The 22,473-nt window shown below is 37.1% G+C and overlaps 3 protein-coding genes across 3 annotated transcripts; 2 read left to right on the top strand and 1 right to left on the bottom strand.

The window, feature by feature from the left end:
• Positions 1-2,282: 2,282 nt before the first annotated feature.
• Positions 2,283-7,726, top strand: LOC107554186 (tubulin beta chain-like). Its single transcript, XM_016236622.1, has 4 exons — positions 2,283-2,388; positions 3,115-3,223; positions 3,823-3,933; positions 6,241-7,726. Exons 1-4 carry the CDS (start codon positions 2,332-2,334, stop codon positions 7,371-7,373), a joined length of 1,410 nt encoding a protein of 469 aa, XP_016092108.1. The 5' UTR covers positions 2,283-2,331; the 3' UTR covers positions 7,374-7,726.
• Positions 7,727-9,113: 1,387 nt separating this feature from the next.
• LOC107554190 (ATP synthase subunit epsilon, mitochondrial-like) lies at positions 9,114-9,846 on the bottom strand. Its single transcript, XM_016236625.1, has 3 exons — positions 9,711-9,846; positions 9,360-9,484; positions 9,114-9,244 (listed from the first exon to the last, which is right to left on the bottom strand). The coding sequence occupies exons 1-2, from the start codon at positions 9,740-9,742 to the stop codon at positions 9,361-9,363; spliced, it is 156 nt and encodes a 51-aa protein (XP_016092111.1). The 5' UTR covers positions 9,743-9,846; the 3' UTR covers positions 9,114-9,244; position 9,360.
• A 3,188-nt stretch (positions 9,847-13,034) lies between these two features.
• Positions 13,035-21,814, top strand: LOC107554189 (charged multivesicular body protein 4b-like). The gene is made up of 5 exons (XM_016236624.1): positions 13,035-13,512; positions 17,310-17,487; positions 17,707-17,821; positions 19,359-19,479; positions 20,353-21,814. The coding sequence occupies exons 1-5, from the start codon at positions 13,329-13,331 to the stop codon at positions 20,415-20,417; spliced, it is 663 nt and encodes a 220-aa protein (XP_016092110.1). The 5' UTR covers positions 13,035-13,328; the 3' UTR covers positions 20,418-21,814.
• Positions 21,815-22,473: the final 659 nt, after the last annotated feature.

Below are 22,473 nucleotides of genomic sequence, written 5' to 3'. Positions count from 1 at the left end.
CCATGCCCACCTCGGGACTCGGCCATGACGCCAGTGCTGAAGCGGTCTCATATGAAGCAGCCCCAGTGGTGTAACTGCCGCTGGAGCTACCATATGCCCCAGGAGCCTCTGAAATTGTTTCAGTGGGACCGCTGTCCTGCCCTTGAATGAATACAAGCAGTGGATTCCTTGTACCTTGTCGGCGTCCCTCATGTCGGCCAGACACAGCCAGAGATGGCGCTCCTGGACCACAAGCGTGGACATCGCACGACCCAGAGAACCCGCGGTGACCTTCGTCACTCGGAGCGCGAGGTCAGTAGCGTTTCGGAGCTCTTTTAGAACTTCCGGATCGTGACCATTCTTGTGCAGGTCCTTCAGTGCCTTGGCCTGGTGCACCTGCAGTAACGCCATAGCGTGTAAGGCGGAGGCAGCTTCTCCACAAGACCAGATGAATGCCTACAGGCCCGGGAGGGGAGCAACGGGTTTCCCCGCCAGGAGGAGGCGGTCTTAGGACACAACTGCATCGCTACCGACCGCTGCACTACCATCGAGGGTGGTGAGGGAGGAGGAGCTGGCAGTAAAAGGTGCCATCCACGACCTGGTGAGCTCTTCATGCACCTGATCGCGGTAGAGGCAACGGAACTCCGCCCCCCTGAAGATAACGAAGCCTGGTCCGCAGCTCCGAGATGGTCATCTTCCCGCAATGGGAACATGACTCATCCACGAACGCCACCTCAGCGTGTTTAATGCCCAGACACGTGAACCATCACCTGGCGCCAGGTAATGACCACATCCAGAAACACACGGGTGAAACGGCATCTTTAAAAAGACGATTTCAGGGAAATGCTCTTTTATGTGCTGAGACGCACAGTTGAGGTGGCCGCTTGCAGCATGACAGGGGGTAGTGCAGCCTGAAGTGCGCAACCCACTCGACACAGGAACAACCACCGCTGAAGCGCCGTCTGCCAACACCAAAAGCTTCCAAGAGCGCGTTGAACTCGCAGTTCACTGAAGACACTGGTAAGAGCAGAACGATGTTGTCGCTCGGCTCCGAAGCGAAAAGCTGGTATGCGTTGCATTGGCTGCCTTTTTATGCTCACGCTGTGATCAGTGGGAGCTGGATGCAATTATCGCATGCCAATGACCATTGGCTCATTTAGTTTACACTCGAAGTAGATAGGTCTCTCAAAGCGAGATCCTAATTCGTCGGTCACCGACATGACATCGAGAGTGACCGACTGAAAGGGAACTCAGTACTTGTGGTTTATCTTAACTTAAATTATTCATGGTTGCTTGGGATCTTGATAGTCAAGAATCACCTTAATAAATGACAGGAAGATGAATGATTGAGTCAATTTTTAAATGTAGGATTAAAATAACAAACAGCTCTTGTGAAAACTACTTGGAGCACAACAGTGGCATCTGTTGGTAAAATATATATCTGCATAAACCCAGCTAACAGAACTTTCTAGCAAGGTTCTCTCAAAAGTTATGAACAAACATTCTTCCAGTAATGTTAATAGAATGTTTGTTCAAAGTTATCTGGTCTTTAATAACATTCTCAACAATTTTGCACAGAAACATTATTAATACATTGTCCATGGAATGTTTTTTCCTGAAACATGTTTAAATGTTACTACTTGTTCAGAGAACATTCAAACGCAATATTCCAATAATGTTTGCAAATTGGAACGTTCTCTTAACATTCACATAACCAAGAAAAAACATTTTTAAAACATGGGAGAAAAAAACGGGGGTATTCAGAAATGGCGTTTTTAACTTAATGGGAAAGTTAGCAAAAACATGTTTTTGTTAGCTAGGAATGCTGGCCTCCAAACTGAACTTCCAGACCAGGAAGATCTGCCAACTTCAACATATAGGCTATAAACACTCTAACTCTAACTCTTGTTGCAGGAAACACTTAGACAATGAGTATGTGGTCTGTCTGTCTTTCTGATGGTCTGAGTCACTGCATTGCGGCAGATAGGGCCTGCAAGAGTCTTATCATGCATGCCAGAGAGACGGTGACTGATCCAAGCTCATGATGATAGGACTTTTTGCATTTTAAATATTTAAATATTTAAACCCTTAAATTCTTCATAAACATCATCACTTTGGTCATTCATAGCGTGCTAAACTGACTCTACAACACAATTGTTCTTCTTCAATTAAATGCAGTAGTCTGTTCTACTAGCTTGCTAATTCAGTGTCACACTGACTAGTACTGTACATTATGTGACATATGGGTGACTCCCTCTTAGTGATGTCATCAGTGGTATTACACACACAGTGGGCACCTCAGACTCACGGTCAAGGCTATTACTGCTCTTTCAACGTCCCAAATCTATCATTATGCGTGAGATTGTTCATCTACAGATCGGACAGTGTGGGAATCAGATCGGCTCAAAGGTGCGATGGCTCCAAATATGTGTTTTTATGTGTATTTTTATAATTAGCAGCTGCATTATCATCTTAACCTCAACTTGATTTCAAGCTATAGAATCTGATGCAGGCTTAACAGACAAATGAGCATGCATTTCTTTATTATGAGTATTTATTAGTAGTTCATTTATTCAGTTGTTTATGCCATGCATTTCTTTTATTATTATAGCAATTTTTGGAGTTTACTGTGATTTTGAACAGCATTCTATTAGTAGCTAAATATTGCAGTAATGTGCTTTTTCAGTTAAAAGCAATAGCAAAAACTTCTTTACTACTATATTCGAAGTATGAAGACTTTTTAAACTGAATAAATATTTCAAGTTATGATACGTGCGGTCAAGGGAGTTCACCCTAAAGTGGTCTACTGTAAGATAAGAGGCACAGAGCCTCCTCTGACGGGGATGGGCCTTCTTTATCATGGAAATGAGCTTAGCGGCCTGTGAATTTCTGAGTGATAGATGCAGTAGAATTGTGGTCAAAACTGAATGGCATCTGGAAGAACAATTGCAAGATACTTAAACTTAACAGATAAGTCAGTTATTGAAGGCCTCCTCTGGCTGTGTGTGTTGAAAATGACAGTTTTGTTCATTCATTCAGTGCTGAAGAAATCAGTCTGAGCAGATCACAACGCAGTAGAGTGGAGAAAATATGGTCATTAATTTTCAAGCTAAAAATGTTTTCATGTATTTGCAGTTCTGGGAGGTGATCAGTGATGAACATGGTATTAACAGAGCAGGAGCGTATGAGGGCGACATGGACCTTCAGCTGGAGAGGGTCAATGTTTACTTCAATGAAGCGCATGGTATACAGACCTACACATTACATTCATGTTTTCTGTTTCTATACAGTGGCTATTAAAATATTTGTAGGGATTCCCAAACTTTTTTCAGTCAAACCCCTTGGATATCAAATATTTACTTAAAGTACGTCCTGAAATTTGTAATGAAGATCAGACTATACAGTTATTTATTTAAATTGCAGCCTTGGATTTGATAATCCCACTAAGCTATATCGTAATTATCATGCAACCCCATTTATTTATTTTATTTTTATTTTATTATTAGCTTTTCATCAACTTACAAACCACTGCAGTTCCCTCACAAACCCAAATGATATTCATACATTTTTAGCACATAAATAAATATCTATATTATATATTACATGTATAAGATTGTATTCTATATTGGGTTGGAAATGCTTTTTTTAATATACATTTTTTATATTTTTTCATAGCATTTTTTTATTTATTTATTTAAATTAAATTGTATCCATTCTGTATTTTTGTTATCATTGTAAATTGTGGGAGTTATATATTATGATAAAAGTACTCGGCTACAGATGGAACACAGTAACATCCTATGACTAAATTCTCAGTGACTGAGATGTTTCATTGCCTCTCAGGGGGCAAATATGTTCCAAGAGCATTGTTAGTGGACCTGGAGCCGGGCACTATGGACAGCGTGAGGGGCAGTCACATAGGACAGCTCTTCAGACCGGATAACTATATACACGGTGAGCCAACCATCACCTACATTAAAGACATTTTATTTTGGTACCATGTGGGTTGACAATGTAAGCTTTGATTATTCTCATCTTATTAACTTCTATAAACAGGTTTGGTTTCATCACTTCTGAATCTCTTAAAAGTAAAGCTTCCAAAATGGGGTTTCGCAGTGATGCCATTTGAAGAACCATTTTGGGTTCCATGAAACTGATCAGTGCATATAAACGTTCAAGTTGTTTCCTGTTATTTTTGAAGATCATTTGTATTTTTTGAGTTATAACAATAGACTGTCATGTGAGCATGTTGCTCATCAATATAAGAGCTGTATATGGCATCTTTTGACATGAGAACTAAAGAACGTCATCATTCATGTTACTTTGTGTGCAGATTGAATATCAGTATAATTTTTATCAGTAATAAAAAGATAAACCTGTTGACTTAAAACACTTTAAATGCACGGCAATTCTTTTCTGTTAAAGTTACAGTTTAATTTATCCAGAAAGGTGTGCCAAAGTGAAACTGGAGTAAAAACACAAATATAATTTAATAATGTTAAAGAATGCCCAAAGAACCCTTTTGAGTCAAAAAGTATTCTTTCACTTGTATGCAGAATGGAAATGGAAAATTAAATTTTTTATAATTTTTTCCTAACCATGAACTAATAAACTCACCGTCAACAGTCTGAAATAGTCTTGTCAAAAAATATAGCTCTAAATTTATTCCTAATCCCCACCCTTACTATGTACTACTCCTAAAATCAGATGAAAATAAGAATATTCTTAAAGCTCCAACCCCAGCTTTAAAGGGGTCATATGACGTTGCTAAAAAGAACATTATTTGGTGTATTTGGTGTAATGAAATGCGTTTATGCGGTTTAAGGTTCAAACACATTATTTTCCACATACTGTACATTATTGTTTCTCCTCTATGCCCCACCTTTCTGAAAAGCGTAGATTTTTACAAAGCTCATCGGTCTGAAAAGCGAGGTGTGCTCTGATTGGCCAGCTATCCAGTGCGTTGTGATTGGCCAAATACCTCAAGCGTGTTGCGGAAATGTTATGCCCCTTACCATACTGTGATGCCGTGTCCCGGCGCGATGAGACAACACCAATAAAACCCATTAAAAACGAGCCATTTGTTGCATCCAGTGTGGACATAATTACTGATTATAATGACTTATCCTGTCTTTTTACGCGTTGTGTATCGCGCCGCATAAACATAAAACCATGTCTGCATTTGTGATCGGAGAAATGACAAACAACAAGTGCTACTCTACACTGCTCAAAAGTCACGTTTGAATCGTCAGCGGCAAATTCTTTAAATATGAAAATGTACTTACAGGCTGTGAGTCATGAAGCGCCAGACTGTCCTTGCAAAGTTGGAATTGCCCCACTTTATAGAAACAGACACCGGCATTGTAGGCTACTTTCCCAGGAAACAGTCCTCGCCCTCCATAAAATGCACTGCACACATCTGAATATTTGGGTTGAACCGTTCCGGAACAGTGTTAACCACTTAACCACTGATTTCTAGTTGTGTCCTCTTTTGGAAGGCCAAACAAAGTAGTTTCGATTTCACAACGAAACACACAGTGTCTCCACGACATGGCGGCGGCAACAACAATACTACAGCGAGAATCAAAGTTACGCCTTCTTTCTTTGCGTGAACATTTGGGCGGCGTTATGCAAGTCTTCCCACATCGTGACGTAGACATGTGGGGGCGTGTTAGAACGAGCCATTTTAGGTAGGCGTAGTTGATTCTTAACTTTTATAAAGAATATCTCTTTGGATTTGAGACTTTAGTCTTTGCAACTTTACAGATCTTCTTTATGCACCAAGAGCTTGTAACACTCCAAAGAGAAAGGAAAAATTTAAATTGCATCATATGACCCCTTTAGGGCTAAATGTCTGTTCACTCTGTGAATGCTAACTATAAAGTTAGCATCCACACCAATGCACAATAACACATGCAGTTTTGTTGTCTGCTGACTTAAATGCTTGTGTTCTTAAAAGTCTAATGGATTCTTATTGGCTGTCAATGTTTTTATCATTCATCAGTTGGAAAAAAAAAGTTCTGAAAGTGATTCCAACTATATAGTTCCTCTGTGTCATTATTGTTATAGTTGTTTTGTGGACTTTTATTGTCATAGAATTACAATTATATAGTTACAGTTATAGTTACATCCTTAGTGTGAACAGGCCTTAACCCAAACTCTGAAATCTGATAGGCTGATTGAAGAGTTCCTGCATGGCACAATGCCACTCATATGCTATAACATCTTTCCTGATGTTGTTTTCTCTTTGTAAATGTAAAGGCAATTCTGGAGCTGGCAATAACTGGGCCAAAGGTCACTACACTGAGGGCGCAGAACTCGTGGAGCAGGTTGTGGATCGTGTTCGTAATGAAGCCGAGAGCTGCGACTGCATGCAGGGCTTCCAGTTCGTCCACTCTCTGGGCGGTGGCACTGGTTCGGGAATGGGTACCCTGATTATCAATAAGATCCGAGAAGATTATCCTGACCGCATCATGAATAGTTTCAGCATAATGCCCTCGCCGAAAGTCTCCGATACAGTAGTCGAGCCGTATAACGCGACCCTATCAATCCACCAACTGATTGAGAATACAGACGAGACGTATTGTATTGATAACGAAGCGCTGTACGATATCTGCTTTCGCACTCTTAAGCTCACAACACCAACTTATGGAGATCTCAACCACCTTGTATCCCTCACCATGAGCGGGGTCACGACCTCCCTTCGCTTCCCAGGTCAACTGAATGCTGACCTTCGTAAGCTGGCCGTCAATATGGTGCCCTTCCCGCGTCTCCATTTCTTCATGCCTGGTTTTGCTCCTCTCACTGCTCGCGGTAGCCAACAATACCGTGCCATAACGGTGCCCGAGCTCACCCAGCAGATGTTCGATGCCCGAAATATGATGACCGCGTGCGACCCCCGTCGAGGACGCTATCTGACAGTCGCGGGCATTTTCCGTGGTCGCATGTCCACTAAAGAGGTCGATGAGCAGATGCTCGCCATTCAACAGAAGAACAGCAATTACTTTGTAGATTGGATCCCTCACAACGTCAAAGTGGCCGTTTGTGACATCCCACCACGAGGCCTCAAAATGTCCTCCACCTTCATCGGAAACAACACCGCCATCCAGGAGATATTCAAGCGCATAGGAGAGCAGTTCACACTCATGTTTCGACGCAAGGCCTTCCTGCATTGGTACACGGGTGAGGGCATGGATGAGCTGGAGTTCACCGAGGCCGAGAGCAACATGAATGATTTGGTTTCAGAGTACCAGCAATATCAGGATGCCACCGCCGAAATGGATTACGATGCAGAAGATGAAGTGACAGAAGAGGAGGGTCTGTCATCAACAGCACACAGCACTCGAGTGGAGATGAAGACTGAGGTGGTCACTGAAACTTCTGTTAGTGAATGACGCATGGGCTTTAGTGAATATGACAAGAGTGGATCTGATTGTGTAAAGAGTGAGAACATTCAGTGACCCCAAAAAGTATTTAGACACTTAAGATCCAGTTAAAATTAATATAGGAATTACATTGCATTAGAAAAAATACTTGGCTTGAAAGGTGTGCTTTTTAAATGAAACTTTTTTTTTTTTTGTATTTTTGTAATTCAATGCCAATGTGCCTTAAGTGTTCAAATACTATTTGGAGTCACTGTTCATAGCAAACTGTGAAATATTTCTGATCTCCAGGATGATGAATTACACAAATTTAAATAGGATATAGAATCAAAATTCAAATATAATTTTCTAATCTTTGCTATATATTTTCAAACGTTTGGGGTCGATATGTTTTTGAAAGTCTCATAAAGGCTGCATTTATTTAATCAAAATAGAGTAAAACAGTAATATTGTGAATAGAAATGTAAAGCTGAACTTTCAGAAAAAATTATTTATTATCAATGTTAAAAAAAAGTTTTCAGGATTCTTTGATGAATAGAAAGGATTAAAAGAACAGCATTTACGTCATATGGAAATCTTTTGTAACATTATAAATGTTATATTTGATCAATTTAATGCATCCTTATCAAATAAAAGTATGCATTCCTTTAAAGAAACAATTTCACTGACCCCAGACTTTTGAATGGTAGTGAATAGTTTGTTGTAAAGCTTATTTTATATAAAGATATTAAAAAATGAATTTATATTGATGTATAACATCACTGGAGAATACAATTTCTGTATGTTCTGTAATAATGAAATCTAGATATCTTGAGAAAAATATATGGAAAAACAGATTTAGTCAAAAGGTTTTTCTTTTGTGTGGTGTAATAGTGCGATATAGACGCTTGTCATTTGTTGTCAATATTTTTAAAATGCTACATTTTTGTTTTTGTTAATTTTGCTTATCCTTTAAAACCATGATACAAAATGATTTTATCAATATAAACTGCAACTGTTTCAGAATATATTTGATGTATCTGCACTGTACTTGAGTATTTATAATGCTAAGAACTTTCACGTGTTTACCATTTCATTGTCATTTACCCATCAGTTTTCTTGCAAAATGTATTAAAATCTTTTTTTTGGGATATCAGTAAGCAACAGAGACTAACCTATTCATTTTGCGAATCTATGGGGTTTTACATAACGCTGTATATATCTAAATAAAATAAATCCATCTCTGAAAATCTTGCTGTTTTGTTCATGTAAAATAATAGTTAACATCTCTACATAGTTAAACCTGATGTACACCTCCTTCCTTGCAGAGCCTGAGAAACGAGCCGTTTTAGGTAGGCGTGGTTGACTTAACTTTTATAAAGAATATCTCTTTGGATTTGAGACTTTAGTCTTTGCAACTTTACAGATCTTCTTTATGCACCAAGAGCTTGTAACACTCCAAAGAGAAAGAAAAAAATTGAAATCGCATCATATGACCCCTTTAATTATATACAAAGAGCACTGTAAATATTGAAAAGCCAAATTTGCTCACATCTTACACTGAGATCACACTAAATCCAACATTTACTTTATTTTTAAACAACTACTGGGCTGCAAACTGTTAACAGTTTTAGTGTCTCTTTTGTTGATGCTGTAAAACCAGACATAACCAGTACTACTATAGATTAACAGCACACAATAAACTCAGTTTGCCCAATGAACATCTGCTACACAGAAAACTCTTTGGATCAAGACCACACCAAGGGAAGGCTGTTTTAGTTTGAGACTCTTCATAATTTATTATCAAAAGAATACAACTATTTTCATTCAATCATCATAACTGCAGGTATTGTTGTAAATCCTACAGAGAACGTAGTGGGGATTGAAGGGTGTAATTACAGATCCTACAAAAAAGCAGAAAAAACAAAGATATAAAAAAAATAGGTTAAGAGGTCAGTTAATGCATCACTTTCTACAAGAGCCGTACAGTTCTGAAAAACAGCTGAAATTTTAACTCACACTATACAGTCTTCACTTTAGTGACCTTCACGTTGGATTCTGCGTGTCTAATCGCTTCAGTTTTCAGCTGTGGCTTCAGTGCTGCCCGCACGACCCTGGCGCAGATAGCCGAGTACCTGATGTAACTGAAATGACGAGAGAAATATTAAGTTACTGAATAACTCAAGCAAAAATTGCTCGTATGAATACGTCCACTGTCAAAATCAAAATGACGCTATTAAATTCATAGCTAACGTTATACAGAGCAAGGCCAAACCGTACAGCACATATACAGCGCACAAATTAGAGAGCGTACAGCACTTAAAACACAAATTACACAACTTGTTACGTTATTAATTGTCATTCTGGTACCTCAGCCCTGCTTGTCTCCAGTAAGCCACCATTTTCCCGTGCAAAAGTGTATCTCTTGCGTCCGTCAAATGCTGCGGTTCGCGCTGATCAAGAACGAGAGCGAGGCCTGTACGTTCGCCGTAAATACGTCAAAGGCCAGCGTACAGTCTCATTGGCTGGCAAACACGCCACTCATTACCCTGTCACCTGGAATTGAACCAATCGCCGCAGTTTAATGATACAACGCGTACATTAACCATGACCTAGTTGAGTAAAATGTCAAAATAAAGAGGTTGAAATTTTGTGCATGGATATTTGAATATGTACGTTTTATTTACACAAATGCAGATTTGTGGTTTTGTGGCATTTAAACATGATTTGGGGGGATGTGGATCATTCTCTCTCTCTATTACTTGCTACATAATAGAGAGTTGTTTAGAACCTATTATATATGTAAGGTTACATTTTAAGAGGACACAATAAGGATTATAGTTTCATTTATTGTTTTCAAACAATGTTATTCATTAAAACGATGTCTATATATTAGAAGGTTCTTTTATTTTGTAGGAATGCCCGAAATGACGGATGGTTTATTTGTAATTCGTTTGCATTTCTAAAAGATAAGATATACACGTATGACCTACCTATACAACTACTACTACTAATACCAAAGTCTTCTATAGTCTTTGATAATACTCGTTCCAATTGCTATTTTACATTTACATTTACATTCATTACATTATTGTTTCAAATTAATCAAGTATAAAATTAGTCCAAATTAGGACCCCCCCCCCACACACACACACACTGGTGATATTAATAATTGTATAATATAATATTTTTCTTACAATATACCAGCACCTATTTGTAATCACTACGGAGTCTTAAACTTTATTTGTATGATGGGTTAGCCTAAATACTATATCCACAAAGTTAGATACCTTAAATTTAACACCAGCTGCAAAATATTTGCTTCTGATCTACATTTATTATTATCATCACTTCAAAAAGTCTCCTCTAATAAAAAAGTATCTCGTATTATAGAACGGGTTTTAGGTAGCTACATTTGAATATTTTTCCTCCATTTTCTCTCTCTCTCCTCTGTATTCCCCCATATGTTCTATGTTCTTTGTTCTGTATTATTTGTCTCTTTTGTATTGAATTATATTTCTGCAATAAAACATAAAAAAGTCACTACCGACTGTATAAAAACGGCTACGGAGCAGAGATGTTCAATGAAATAATGCAAATATGGCAAAAAGAATAGGAGTCTTGAGTCTAAAGCTAAACATTATCATATAAACCAAGCAAAAGTAGGAGGAAAAAAGGATAAATATGGCAAACAGGCGAGAAGAAGCAGTATACTCAAGGCTGAGATTAGGTCAGACTGGATTGAATGATACATTGCAGACTATAGGGAAGAGTAATGGATTGTGTACAAGATGTCAAACCAAGGAAGATGTAGAACATGTCTTGTTTAGATGCAATAAATACCATGAATACAGGCAGAAATGGCAGGAAATGGAAGAAGAAAATAAAATTGAAAATATTAGAGAACAAGGGATGGAAAGAAATAGACTCAAAGCTTTGTTTATACTTCTTGAAAATACTGGATTAAGTAAGAAGAATTTAGAAACCAAAAGATAACCCTTTGTGGGTTTTATTTTATTTATTTATTCATAAAAAAAATGTCCCCCCAAGACCCTTTGCACACTCCTATACAGTAGGTGGCGATATGCAATAAGTACAAGTTGCAAAAGCCAAGAAAAAGAAGAAGAAATAAACCAGTTAGCAAAAAAATACCAGATATCTGATATAGTATGCAATATTTCTCCAGTATGGAGTGAAGTGCCCATATGGATAATACCTGAAGCAAAAATTGATCTGGAGATTTTGGACAAGAGAAAGGAATGGGAGGAAATGGGAATACTCAAACGTAATGTATATAGGCATATATCTGGAAGATTTTATGGACGTACACAAATATACACTGATGGGTCCAAAGATCCAGATAAGGGGATGACAGGAGCAGGAATATATATCCCTGACTTGGATATATTCATAAGTAAAAGATTATCATCTGAATTATCAATATATTCTGTTGAAATGGTCGCTGTTATAGTGGGACTTATGTGGGTAGAGGAAGTGACACCAGGCAGAGCTGTGATTTGCTCAGACTCTGCTTCTGTCTTAACTTCATTATCCAGCCACCAGTCATCTAGAGAAGATTTAATGAATGAAATGTTAATGTTAACATGGCGAATTCAAAGGAAAGGAATTTTAATAGGATTTTGTTGGGTTCCAGCAGCCACCAGTCATCTAGAGAAGATTTAATGAATGAAATGTTAATTTTAATATGATTTTGTTGGGTTCCAGCACATATGGGGGTAGTTGGGAATGAAATAAGTGATCAACTGGCTAAAAATGCTTTAAAAAAAAAAGGAAATTGATATCAATGTTCCATTAGGTAGAGCGGAAGTTAAAAGTATTACTAAGAGGAATGTTACAAGGGGATGGCAAGAAGTGTGGGATTTAGATTATAAGGGAAGACATTTATATAAAATCAAAAAGCAGGTAGATACTAAAATGATTTTAAGAGGAAGGAATAGGAAGGAAGAGGGGATAATAGCTAGATTAAGACTGGGTCATTCAGGGTTGAATGGTTCATTGTTTTTAATTGGTGTACATGTTAACGGCTTATGTGAATTTTGTGGTGAGAAAGAAACAATTGAGCATGCAATATATGAATGTATAAAGTATAGTGAGGATAGGAAGGAACTAATAGCATATCTAAAGGATATGCTATAAAGTAAGAAGAATAAGGATGTGGGATATTTATTGGGATATGTATTTAATAGTGATAGAACAGGATATATGATTTTATTAAATTTTTTATATAGCACAGGACTAGATAAAAGAATATAATATAAAATATGTTCAGTTTCGGATTGGAGTCTAAGGGGTTCAGCAGCGCCAACCGATACCTGGACTCTTGATGGCTTCAGAGTTGAGACAGAACAACTAATATAATAAAAGAAATAATACACTTATTTATCTAACACTCATACTCAGCCTACACCTCAAATTTGCACATAATATACAGTACCTGTACATACAAAAAAAAAAAAACACTGTCTATAATATACCGGCACACACAATTGTCAATTTATATATTTTTATTCCTTATTTACTTGTTCTATTTTTATTTTTATTATCTGTGTTTTTTGTTCTGTCACTGTCATTCTGTTACACTGTGGAAGCTTCTGTCACGAAAACAAATTCCTCGTACGTGTAAACATGCCTGGCAATAAAGCTCATTCTGATTCTGATTCTGAAAATCCTGATTGCACAATAGCACAGTAGGTGGCGATATGCGCAAAGATTGCAACTCGCCATAAAACCAAGAAGAAGAAGAAGAAGAAGAAGAAGAAAGACGACGTTCGATGCGTCATGACGTGAGTCGTGTTCCTGTGACCTCACTCGATGTCATGCGGCCTGGGTTAGAGAGGAGGAAGAGGAGAAAACAACAACAAGCCTGCTGGGGCAGTGACAGATAGAAGCCACACCGAGCTGACCAGTCTAGACTAGCAGTCCACAAGTCAGTCTAATATCACCATTCGCTGTCGTTCCGAGGGCAAGATGTCTTTGTTTGGGAAGTTGTTTGGTAGCAGTGGAAAAGGGGGCAAATATCCAAGCCCCCAAGAGGCTATTCAGCGACTGCGAGAAACAGAAGAAATGTTGACCAAGAAACAAGAATTCCTGGAGAAGAAGATCGAGCAGGAGCTCGTGACGGCCAAGAGAAACGGCACGAAGAACAAAAGAGGTGAGCGACGAGCGGGCTTCCCTGCGTAACTCAGGCACTGTGCTTGTTACTGTTTCTCGTGCTTGTTAGTTTATTTGTATTTTTGTATGTTGCCTATTATACATAGGAATTCATTAAAGAAAGCATATTGTAACTGAAATAATATAATTAACGGACTAATTAACAAGAGTAACGTTAAGACATTTACTAAAACACAAGCTCGGTCTTTAACAGTGTTGGGGAAAGTTACTTTTAAAAGTAATGCATTACAATATATTGCGTTACTCCATAAAGTAACTAATCACGTTACTTTTTTACGGACCGTAATGCGTTACGTTACTTTTGCGTTACTTTTAAAATCGGGACAGGGCTTGCTTGTTTATTTTTAAAATATAAAAGTTCTGTTTTTGGCAAATATAAAAGCCTTTTCACACCAAAAGTGAAATGAATAAGCCTCCGGCTGAAGGAAATGTAAATTTACATCCGTACAGTAGAATGCAGAAGAAGAAATTTCAACACACTTCAGCAATACAAAAACACACAAATGTTTGTCTAGAGTTACTAATTTGTGCTTATTAGTATGATTGAACTGGATCATCCAGTGTTGGGGAAAGTTACTTTTAAAAGTAATGCATTACAATATATTGCGTTACTCCATAAAGTAACTAATCACGTTACTTTTTTACGGACCGTAATGCGTTACGTTACTTTAGCGTTACTTTTAAAATCGGGACAGGGCTTGCTTGTTTATTTTTAAAATATAAAAGTTCTGTTTTTGGCAAATATAAAAGCCTTTCACACCAAAAGTGAAATGAATAAGCCTCCGGCTGAAGGAAATGTAAATTTACATCCGTACAGTAGAATGCAGAAGAAGAAATTTCAACACACTTCAGCAATACAAAAACACACAAATGTTTGTCTAGAGTTACTTGTGCTTATTAGTATGATTGAACTGGATCATCGAAGCACAGAAGCAAAGACATTGCTTAATAGAATGGGATTAGATACATAAAGGATATTTGTGTTGTTTAGCATTTAAGTATTGCAGGTTTGCGTCATATTCTGAGTTGCATTTTTTTAATTCATTTTGAGGAATACTGAACCTGTGTTTTTTTTTTTGGGGAGTGAGATGAATTAATGCATATTCATATTTATTTTAGAACTACAGTAACATCTGATTTCTCTCAACATGGGGACAGGAGAGCTGTCAGTCAATAAATTGGAAAAAAAAGTAACTCCGATATTCTCTTGTAAATTAAAAAGTAATGCGTTACTTTACTAGTTACTTAAAAAAAGTAATCTGATTACGTAACTCACGTTACTTATAATGCGTTACCCCCAACACTGGTCTTTAAGAGATGTTATATAAAATGGGATCTGGAATGATATGGGGGTTTAGGACGATAATTTGCTTTGTAACATGTTAAAATCTTTTAGGATGCTTGGAATAAACGGATACAGTGTTGTAGCTCTCCATCAGTTCACCTTTGACCTTCTGTGGTATCCATGGTGATGACAAACATGTACATCATGTTGATTGACTCAGGGAACAAAATAAAGGAAATAAACGGTTCACTGATGTTATCTGGCAAATGCAGCCTTTAGTAGATGTATCCATACTCAGTGTGATAAATGTACTTTTTGCAACACATCAGTTGAAGATATTGAACTTTTTTTTGTATGGCCCTTTCTCTTTCAGTAATTTTAGTGAAATTGTACATTCCCAAGTCGAGAATAACTTAACTCATATATTACCTTCTATAACAGTGATAAGATATACTTTGAAACCCTTTTAAACATAAAAAGAACACAAAATAAGAAAACAATGTCAAAATTTAATCTTTTAATTTAACTGTTCAAATGTTTGTATGTTTTTTTTATTATTATTGTTTAAAAAAAATAGTTTTTCTTCTTCATTTGACATTCTCTGAATGCTCTGTGCTTTTTTTGTTCTGTATTTGACTGTCACTGAACTAAATACATCTTCTCAAAACTTGGAAAAAACATGTTGTTTTAAACTCCTGCTTTGTCATGGTTTCTAATGCCACTTCCAGGCCTTGCGAATATTATGATGTAAATGCAATTACAAAAAGTATATTTATAAGTCTGTTTTTTTCTGTCCCATCGATACTACTAGAGTTGTCCAAATCCAGAATTAACTCCATCAATTATTTCAGGGCAACATAAGGACCACATTAAAGAGCCGTCTAGGTTGTGAAGCCTGTAATACAACTCCACATTTAAAGTCCCGAGAACAGAGGTAATCAATAATTGATCTGATTATCCTATGAGAGCTGCTGGGACACGATGCATGACGACGCTAATGGTATGACTGCTACAGGTTTTTTAGGTGTCATAGTTTACATTTCTAGTGCCTTCATGGAAAAAGTGTTTAATTTGCATGACCTTTGTGTCAAGTGACGTCTTTGGAATGGCCCTTTTGAACGTGCACATGACGTAAGAGTCTGGTGAGGGTTTTATTGTATTGCACACCTGATAAATTAAAGTTACGTTCCATACATTGCACAAACACAGCTGCTGTTTTATCTTCTACATGTAAATTGACAACTCAAATCAATGTTTTGTCAGTGTTTAAAATTCAAATCTGTGTTTTGGTATACTGACAATTTATAGGTGATTCTCACAAAGAACATAGTCTGAAAAATACTTTTATTGTGTTTTATTAGACCATAATGTTTTTTTTTCTCCATTATGACATCTGTTTCAAATCTATTTTTCCAATGTCCTTCTGATTTTTCAAAAAATTTAAATATGGATAAATGAAAGGCAACTACTACCATGACTTATAATTTTATTATTATTATTTTTTTTAAATAGGTCTATAGTTTTGAATATGTTTTAGCTGTAAGTTTTAGTTTACTTAGTTTTAGTTACTGCCATTTTTACTTGGTGTTAGTTGTTTCCATTTTCGTTTAGTTACTTAAACTAAACAAAAATGGCAACTAGCTGAGATCAAATGAATTTAACTTTTTAAAAAATATTTTATTTTAGTTCAGTTAATGTTTTTTTTTTTTTTTCGAGAAAATGTTTTTAATGGTTTTAGTTTTAGTTGCTTATAAACATGGAAATAATACTTTTCTTATGGTTGAGAAAAAAGTTAAACTACAAATGCATCATAATGGTCCTAAAATTTGCTTTACTGACTTGTTGCCTTTTTTGTCCTGGTTACATTCTTGACAAGCTTTGTAGAATTCACACTTTACAAGAAAAGCATGTCTGTACTGATGTGCTTGTCAGTAATGCACCATTAGGCTGCCAACAGCATTCTCCCTACAGTGCAACAGGGTTTCTGTCTCTCCTTTTTTTTTTTTTTTATACAGCTCACTTGCCTGATTAAGTTTGGTGAGTGTGCCTCATTTAGGAGTCCCTAACTCTGCACCACTGCTTCCCTGAGAAATATTAACAGTAGTAGACTTTACTTTTCAAAGTAAAACCCTAATCAAATCAGATCAGAGACCTCATAATTTTAATTTAGTTTTGAGAATCTTACCATCTTTCCTTTACTGTATTTATTTTCCATGCAAACACTTTCTTACAAAAACACCTTGACAGTACTACATTACTGGGTTACTGTGTAACAGCAGGACTGAGAGTGCATGATGCTTAGCTAAGTGCATGAGGCTTACCGAGCTAAATCTTAATTGAAATTAAATCAACTCACTCATAATCACATAGTGTTCTCTTTAACTCTTTTAAATAAATCCACACTTAATATTATGCAATACTTTTCTAGAGGGTTCCAGAATTCTCTTATTTTGCACTTTAATCACATTCACCTTTCATTCTGTTTGTAACAGCTGCATTGCAGGCACTGAAGCGTAAGAAGCGCTATGAGAAGCAGTTAGCTCAGATTGATGGCACCCTTTCTACCATTGAGTTCCAGCGGGATGCGCTAGAGAACGCTCACACCAACACCGAGGTCATCAAGAATATGGGCTTTGCTGCCAAGGCCATGAAAGCTGCCCATGACAACATGTGAGGAGCTTCTCTTCTATTATCAGTGTTTTCGTCCCTTTTTGTCTCTATCAGCCTGGCAATGCAGCAAGGTGTTGGGTTTATGAGATCATAAACAAGTTTAGCTAGCTAATGGGATTCTGTATGGTACTTTGACATGGGATCTATCTAAATTATGTGTTAATATATTTGCAGGGTATCATAAAGTTATGGTTCTATATCCTGCCTGTGTACTTTCAGGGACATTGACAAAGTGGACGAACTTATGCAGGACATCACAGAACAGCAGGAGCTGGCACAAGAAATGTCAGACGCAATCTCAAAGCCTGTTGTGTTTGGGGAGGAATTTGATGAGGTAAGATTAAAACAAGCAAACTCCACAGCCATGATGATGCTTCACCTGCTGAGTTTTTGGGAGATTTCCATGTGCTTTCACAAAGGTGCCGTTTACACCCGCTGTTAACGTCTGCCTCGGGTGAACCGATCACAAGTGGACAGCACTGAATACAGGACTAAATGGGACATGTGCATCTGTGAGGTGCTCAGGAAGGCATATCATCACTCGCATTTGTGTTATAAATGCTCATACAACAACATCAAAAGATTAAACACACAATATTTGTGCCAAAGAAACGTTTTAAACCTGTTAGGTGCAGCTTAATTCGAGGAAAAAAGTCCCAAAATGTTTGGGGTTGGTAAATTCGTTTTTTAATATAAAACAGTAATATTGTGAAATATTGTTACAATTTCAGGGTGTATTCACACCAGGAAAGTCCACTAGTTCACTTGCTTTGGTCCGGACCAAATACAATGTTGATTTTTTTTTGTTTGGTGTGGTTCGCTTTCACACTATCCTTTTTGCAAGTGAACCAGAAATTGTAAACAAAACCACATGTGTGCTAAATGTCATCCATTCTTTGGACAGAAATTCTCAAGCGTACCAGAGTTCGTTTGGACCTCTTCAGCTGGGTCTCAGTCCGGTTGTTTGGTCCGCACCCGAGTGCGATTGCTGTATTCACACCTGCCTAAAAGAGCCGCACCAAGTGGGGAAACAAACTTGAGTTTGATTCAATCGAACCAAACAAGAAAATAACTGTCTGGTATTTTAAGATGTTTTAAAATGCAATTATTTCTATGATGGCAAAGCTGAATTTTCCATTTTTCCAGTGTCACACGATCCTTCAGAAATAATTCTAATATGCTGATATGCCGCTCAAGAAACATTTCTCGTTATTATCAATGTTCAAAACAGTTGTGCTGCTTAACATTTTTGTGGACACCGTGATACATTTTGTTTTTTTTCAGGATTCTTTAATAGAAGTGTGAAGTGTGAAGTGACATGTGGCCAAGTATGGTGACCCATACTAGGAATTAGTGCACTGCATTTAACCCATCCTAAGTGCACACACACAGCAGTGAACACACACAGCAGTGAACACACACCCGGAGCAGTTGGGGGTTCGGTGCCTTGCTCAAGGGCACCTCAGTCGTGGTATTGAAGGTGGAAGAGAGTGCTGTACATTCACTCCCCCCACCCACAATCCCTGCCGGTACGAGACTCGAACCTGCAACCTTGGGTTACGAGTCCAACTCTCTAACCATTAGGCCACGACTTCCCCACTGAAAGTTCAAAAGAAGAACATTTTGACAACACTATAAATGTCTTTATTGTCACTTTTGATCAATTTAATGCATCCTTCCCAAATAAAAATATTATTATATATTAGTATTATAGCATTATTAGTATTATAGTAGTAGTATTATGTATTCGTATATATATTAATCATCTCAAACCTTTGACTAGTAGTGTATTAACTGATGTACATACATATGTACATCACATTTGAGATGCATGTTAATACTGGGTATAAACAGATGTTGTGTTGTTTCAGGATGAGCTGTTAGCTGAACTTGAGGAGCTGGAGCAGGAAGAGTTGGATAAGAACCTTCTGGAGATCGGAGACAATGTACCACTGCCAAACGTGCCCTCTACATCCTTACCTGCCAGACCAGGTACTAAACACACGCACACGCACGCACACGTACATGTGGTGTTTGGAAACATAAGTCTCCTGATATCGTCTAGTTTTGTTTTAGACCGTTCTAGTTTTTCTAGTTTTAGTTCAAGTTTTTGGACTGTGTGACATGCATAAGCCGATGCTGAAAGAAATGTGGTGTAGAAACTATTTTTACTTAGAAATTGCTAGTAAATTGAATGGAACAAAAATTTTATGTAAATTTTTTTTTAATATATTTTAGGTAACGCTTTAATTAAAGCCTTTATGTATAATGCATTATAAAGGTATTCATAATGTAGGTTGTAATGCATTATGTATATTTATAAATAATTAACTAAAGTTAAAATGCATTATAATATGTAATGGTTTGTTTGTGATGTGTTTTTATGCATTATACTTTCTAAAGGTGTAACATTGAATAGATAAGTATTATAAATATGGTCACAATTATTCATGAGATCATACAGTTCATTATAAGTTGCATTACAAGGCATAATACTACTTTTATAATTAATATATTCAAAGGCTTTAAGTAAAGTGTTATTGTATTTTCTTACCAAACCTACTATGATTGTTGTTTTATTTACTTTGAAAAATAGTGTATGTGATTTAATAGTTGAAATTGTTTGTAAACATAACTTATTTGAAAAACTTTTTTTGACAATCATAACCTTAGTATTACATTGTAAATTCAATCAGTAAGATGTTACTTCACATGTTACTAATATTATGTATATGATTCAAATCATGGCATATTAAGTAGGTTCTGGTCGTTTTGATGCTGCAAATCGCTCTTTCAGACTCCTGCAAATGTGATTATAATGGCCTTGTATAAAATGCAGTTCTTGAATGTCTTTTGTGATTGCAGCAAAGAAGAAAGAAGAAGAGGATGAGGATGACATGAAAGACCTGGAGGCGTGGGCTGCCAATTAATGCTCCCCGAAACCCATACACACTAAACCTCACCAAGATACCCGTTACTAAAGGACCTGGAAGGACTCTTCAGTTTGTTACAGTATGACGTCTTTGTGTCTAAAATAGGTTAATATATAAACACACACGAGAGGCAAACAAATACATGAATGCAACTGCTCAAAAAAGATTATAAATCTCCGCTAGGCTTACTGTCAACACACTCATCTAAGAAAGTCTGAGATTTTGCCTCATTTCTCCTCATCTCTGGATTGTTCAGACACGAAAAAGGCTTGTTGTAGATCTGTGTTTGGCACTCCATTGCCTGTATAAGTAGTCATACATTTTCAAAGTTCCATCACAAGGAATCCTCCGCTTGGTCCGAGAAACCAGAAAGCCTTTGCACGCAGGGGAAAGCGTCTGTAACGATCTGTCGTGTTTTTGGAGAGAACATGTGGTATATATTACTAATTCATTTGTTCACAAGTTCTGTTAAAAGCACTATAAGCCCCGTTTGATTCCGTGCATCGAGCATTTCAGTACAGGTGCTTCCCACGTCCAATATCTGTAGTGCCCACGGGACGTCCTATATCAGCACTTAGGCTTTATGAGTACAAGACTTACTCTCCGTTTCGGGACTGGGGTGGGCATGAAGGTTTGAGGATCCACCTCACGTTTGAGTGCTGCTGCAACAGTAAGACTTTTACTGTACCTTGCATCTTTCTTTAATGGCATGACGGTTTACGGTCTCCTGACAGAATGGGATTCTTATATGGAATAGCTGTAAATAGGTTTTACAGAGTGCACTATTATGAGGCTCTGGTTTTATTCATTTTCCTCTCCTGAGAGTCTATAAAACATTTGCGTATTGAATATTGAGATGTGAAAGAAACACTAAACGCATAACTATGTTTATTTATCCAGCTCGGAACGTTTCATTCATGTTGTTTATTGTTTGTTTGTCTTTTTGACACTCTCATTTATGCCTTTCAACCTTACACCTACATTAAAGTTTTGCCAAATTTAACACCTCTCTGGATTTGGAATTGCGCATTAAATGTTTCTTTCCATTATTTGCCTAATATTTCTTTATTTATGCACTTCAAAGCATCAGTGCTCACCTTGAACATGTGTTTTTGTCTACTGAATATTGAACATGAGTTTGTAGAAATAGTGTCCAGGCAGGAGGACAGAGAGTATACTTTTTATTTAAAAATACCCACCGGTCCATTACATGCATACAGTCAGTAATCTTTCAGAGACGTCAATGGAATACATGATGGTGCTTTTCTGTTTCTTTCTTGCTATGGAAAGGAAAATGAAGATTGTGAAGCAACATGCTATGATCTGTAGTAATGCAAACTGATTTGTACAGAATGTGAAAGACGAAGCTTTAATACATTTGTATGTTGTCATTATCTTGTAGGTGCTGGATTTATCATTGTTATATCATTATCGTTATAATCTCTATTATTGTTATTAAAATATTTTGACTGAGTTTCTGGTGGTCCTCGTACATGAACCAAAATGAGGCTTCAGCACAGTACGAACTTGCATGGAATAAATGGCATTTTAAAATATTCCAATAAAAATAGTTACTTTAAATTGACTGTATTTCTGAACAAATAAATGTACTGTTTGTGATCATGAGACTTTCAAAAAGCATAAAAAATATTGCCAACCCCAAACTTAGTTTAAGTAATAATCTACCTCAACATTTAAAGTCAGCTGCACGATTCTGACCTTATATTGTTCACTAAAACATTTAATAATTTTATGATTGACAGGGTGTTCAGTAAATCCGTCAATGATATGCAAATCTTAAGTCTTTCAGGTTTAGTTTCACACAAAACCACAAACCAGACAATTTTCACATATGGGGATAAACATGGGGCATATTTTCAGGACATATTGAATGGACTTTGTACAGCCCTAGTGTTATCCAAATAACCCAAGATAACCCCCGTGCAACTGCTACTGTTCATAATGACTCTAATTTATTGGGATTTATTGCTTTGTTTCTAATGGAAAGCAACTCAAGCTTGTTTTGTCAACATATTCTGTTTTTTAAACTCGT

This window comes from Sinocyclocheilus grahami, unplaced genomic scaffold, assembly GCF_001515645.1.
Source record: "Sinocyclocheilus grahami isolate Dianchi unplaced genomic scaffold, SAMN03320097.WGS_v1.1 scaffold493.1, whole genome shotgun sequence".
Classification (NCBI taxonomy): domain Eukaryota; kingdom Metazoa; phylum Chordata; class Actinopteri; order Cypriniformes; family Cyprinidae; genus Sinocyclocheilus; species Sinocyclocheilus grahami.
This window is presented reverse-complemented; position numbering and strand designations above follow the sequence as displayed.

Coding starts and splice junctions, on each gene's coding strand:
- LOC107554186 (XM_016236622.1), top strand. CDS start 2,332: ATGCGTGAGATTGTTCATCTACAGATCGGACAGTGTGGGAATCAGATC. Junction 2,389..3,114: donor GGAATCAGATCGGCTCAAAG/GTGCGATGGCTC, acceptor ATGTATTTGCAG/TTCTGGGAGGTGATCAGTGA. Junction 3,934..6,240: donor ACCGGATAACTATATACACG/GTGAGCCAACCA, acceptor GTAAATGTAAAG/GCAATTCTGGAGCTGGCAAT.
- LOC107554190 (XM_016236625.1), bottom strand. CDS start 9,742: ATGGTGGCTTACTGGAGACAAGCAGGGCTGAG. Junction 9,485..9,710: donor TGGAGACAAGCAGGGCTGAG/GTACCAGAATGA, acceptor TCGTCATTTCAG/TTACATCAGGTACTCGGCTA.
- LOC107554189 (XM_016236624.1), top strand. CDS start 13,329: ATGTCTTTGTTTGGGAAGTTGTTTGGTAGCAGTGGAAAAGGGGGCAAA. Junction 17,822..19,358: donor TTGGGGAGGAATTTGATGAG/GTAAGATTAAAA, acceptor GTGTTGTTTCAG/GATGAGCTGTTAGCTGAACT. Junction 19,480..20,352: donor ATCCTTACCTGCCAGACCAG/GTACTAAACACA, acceptor TTGTGATTGCAG/CAAAGAAGAAAGAAGAAGAG.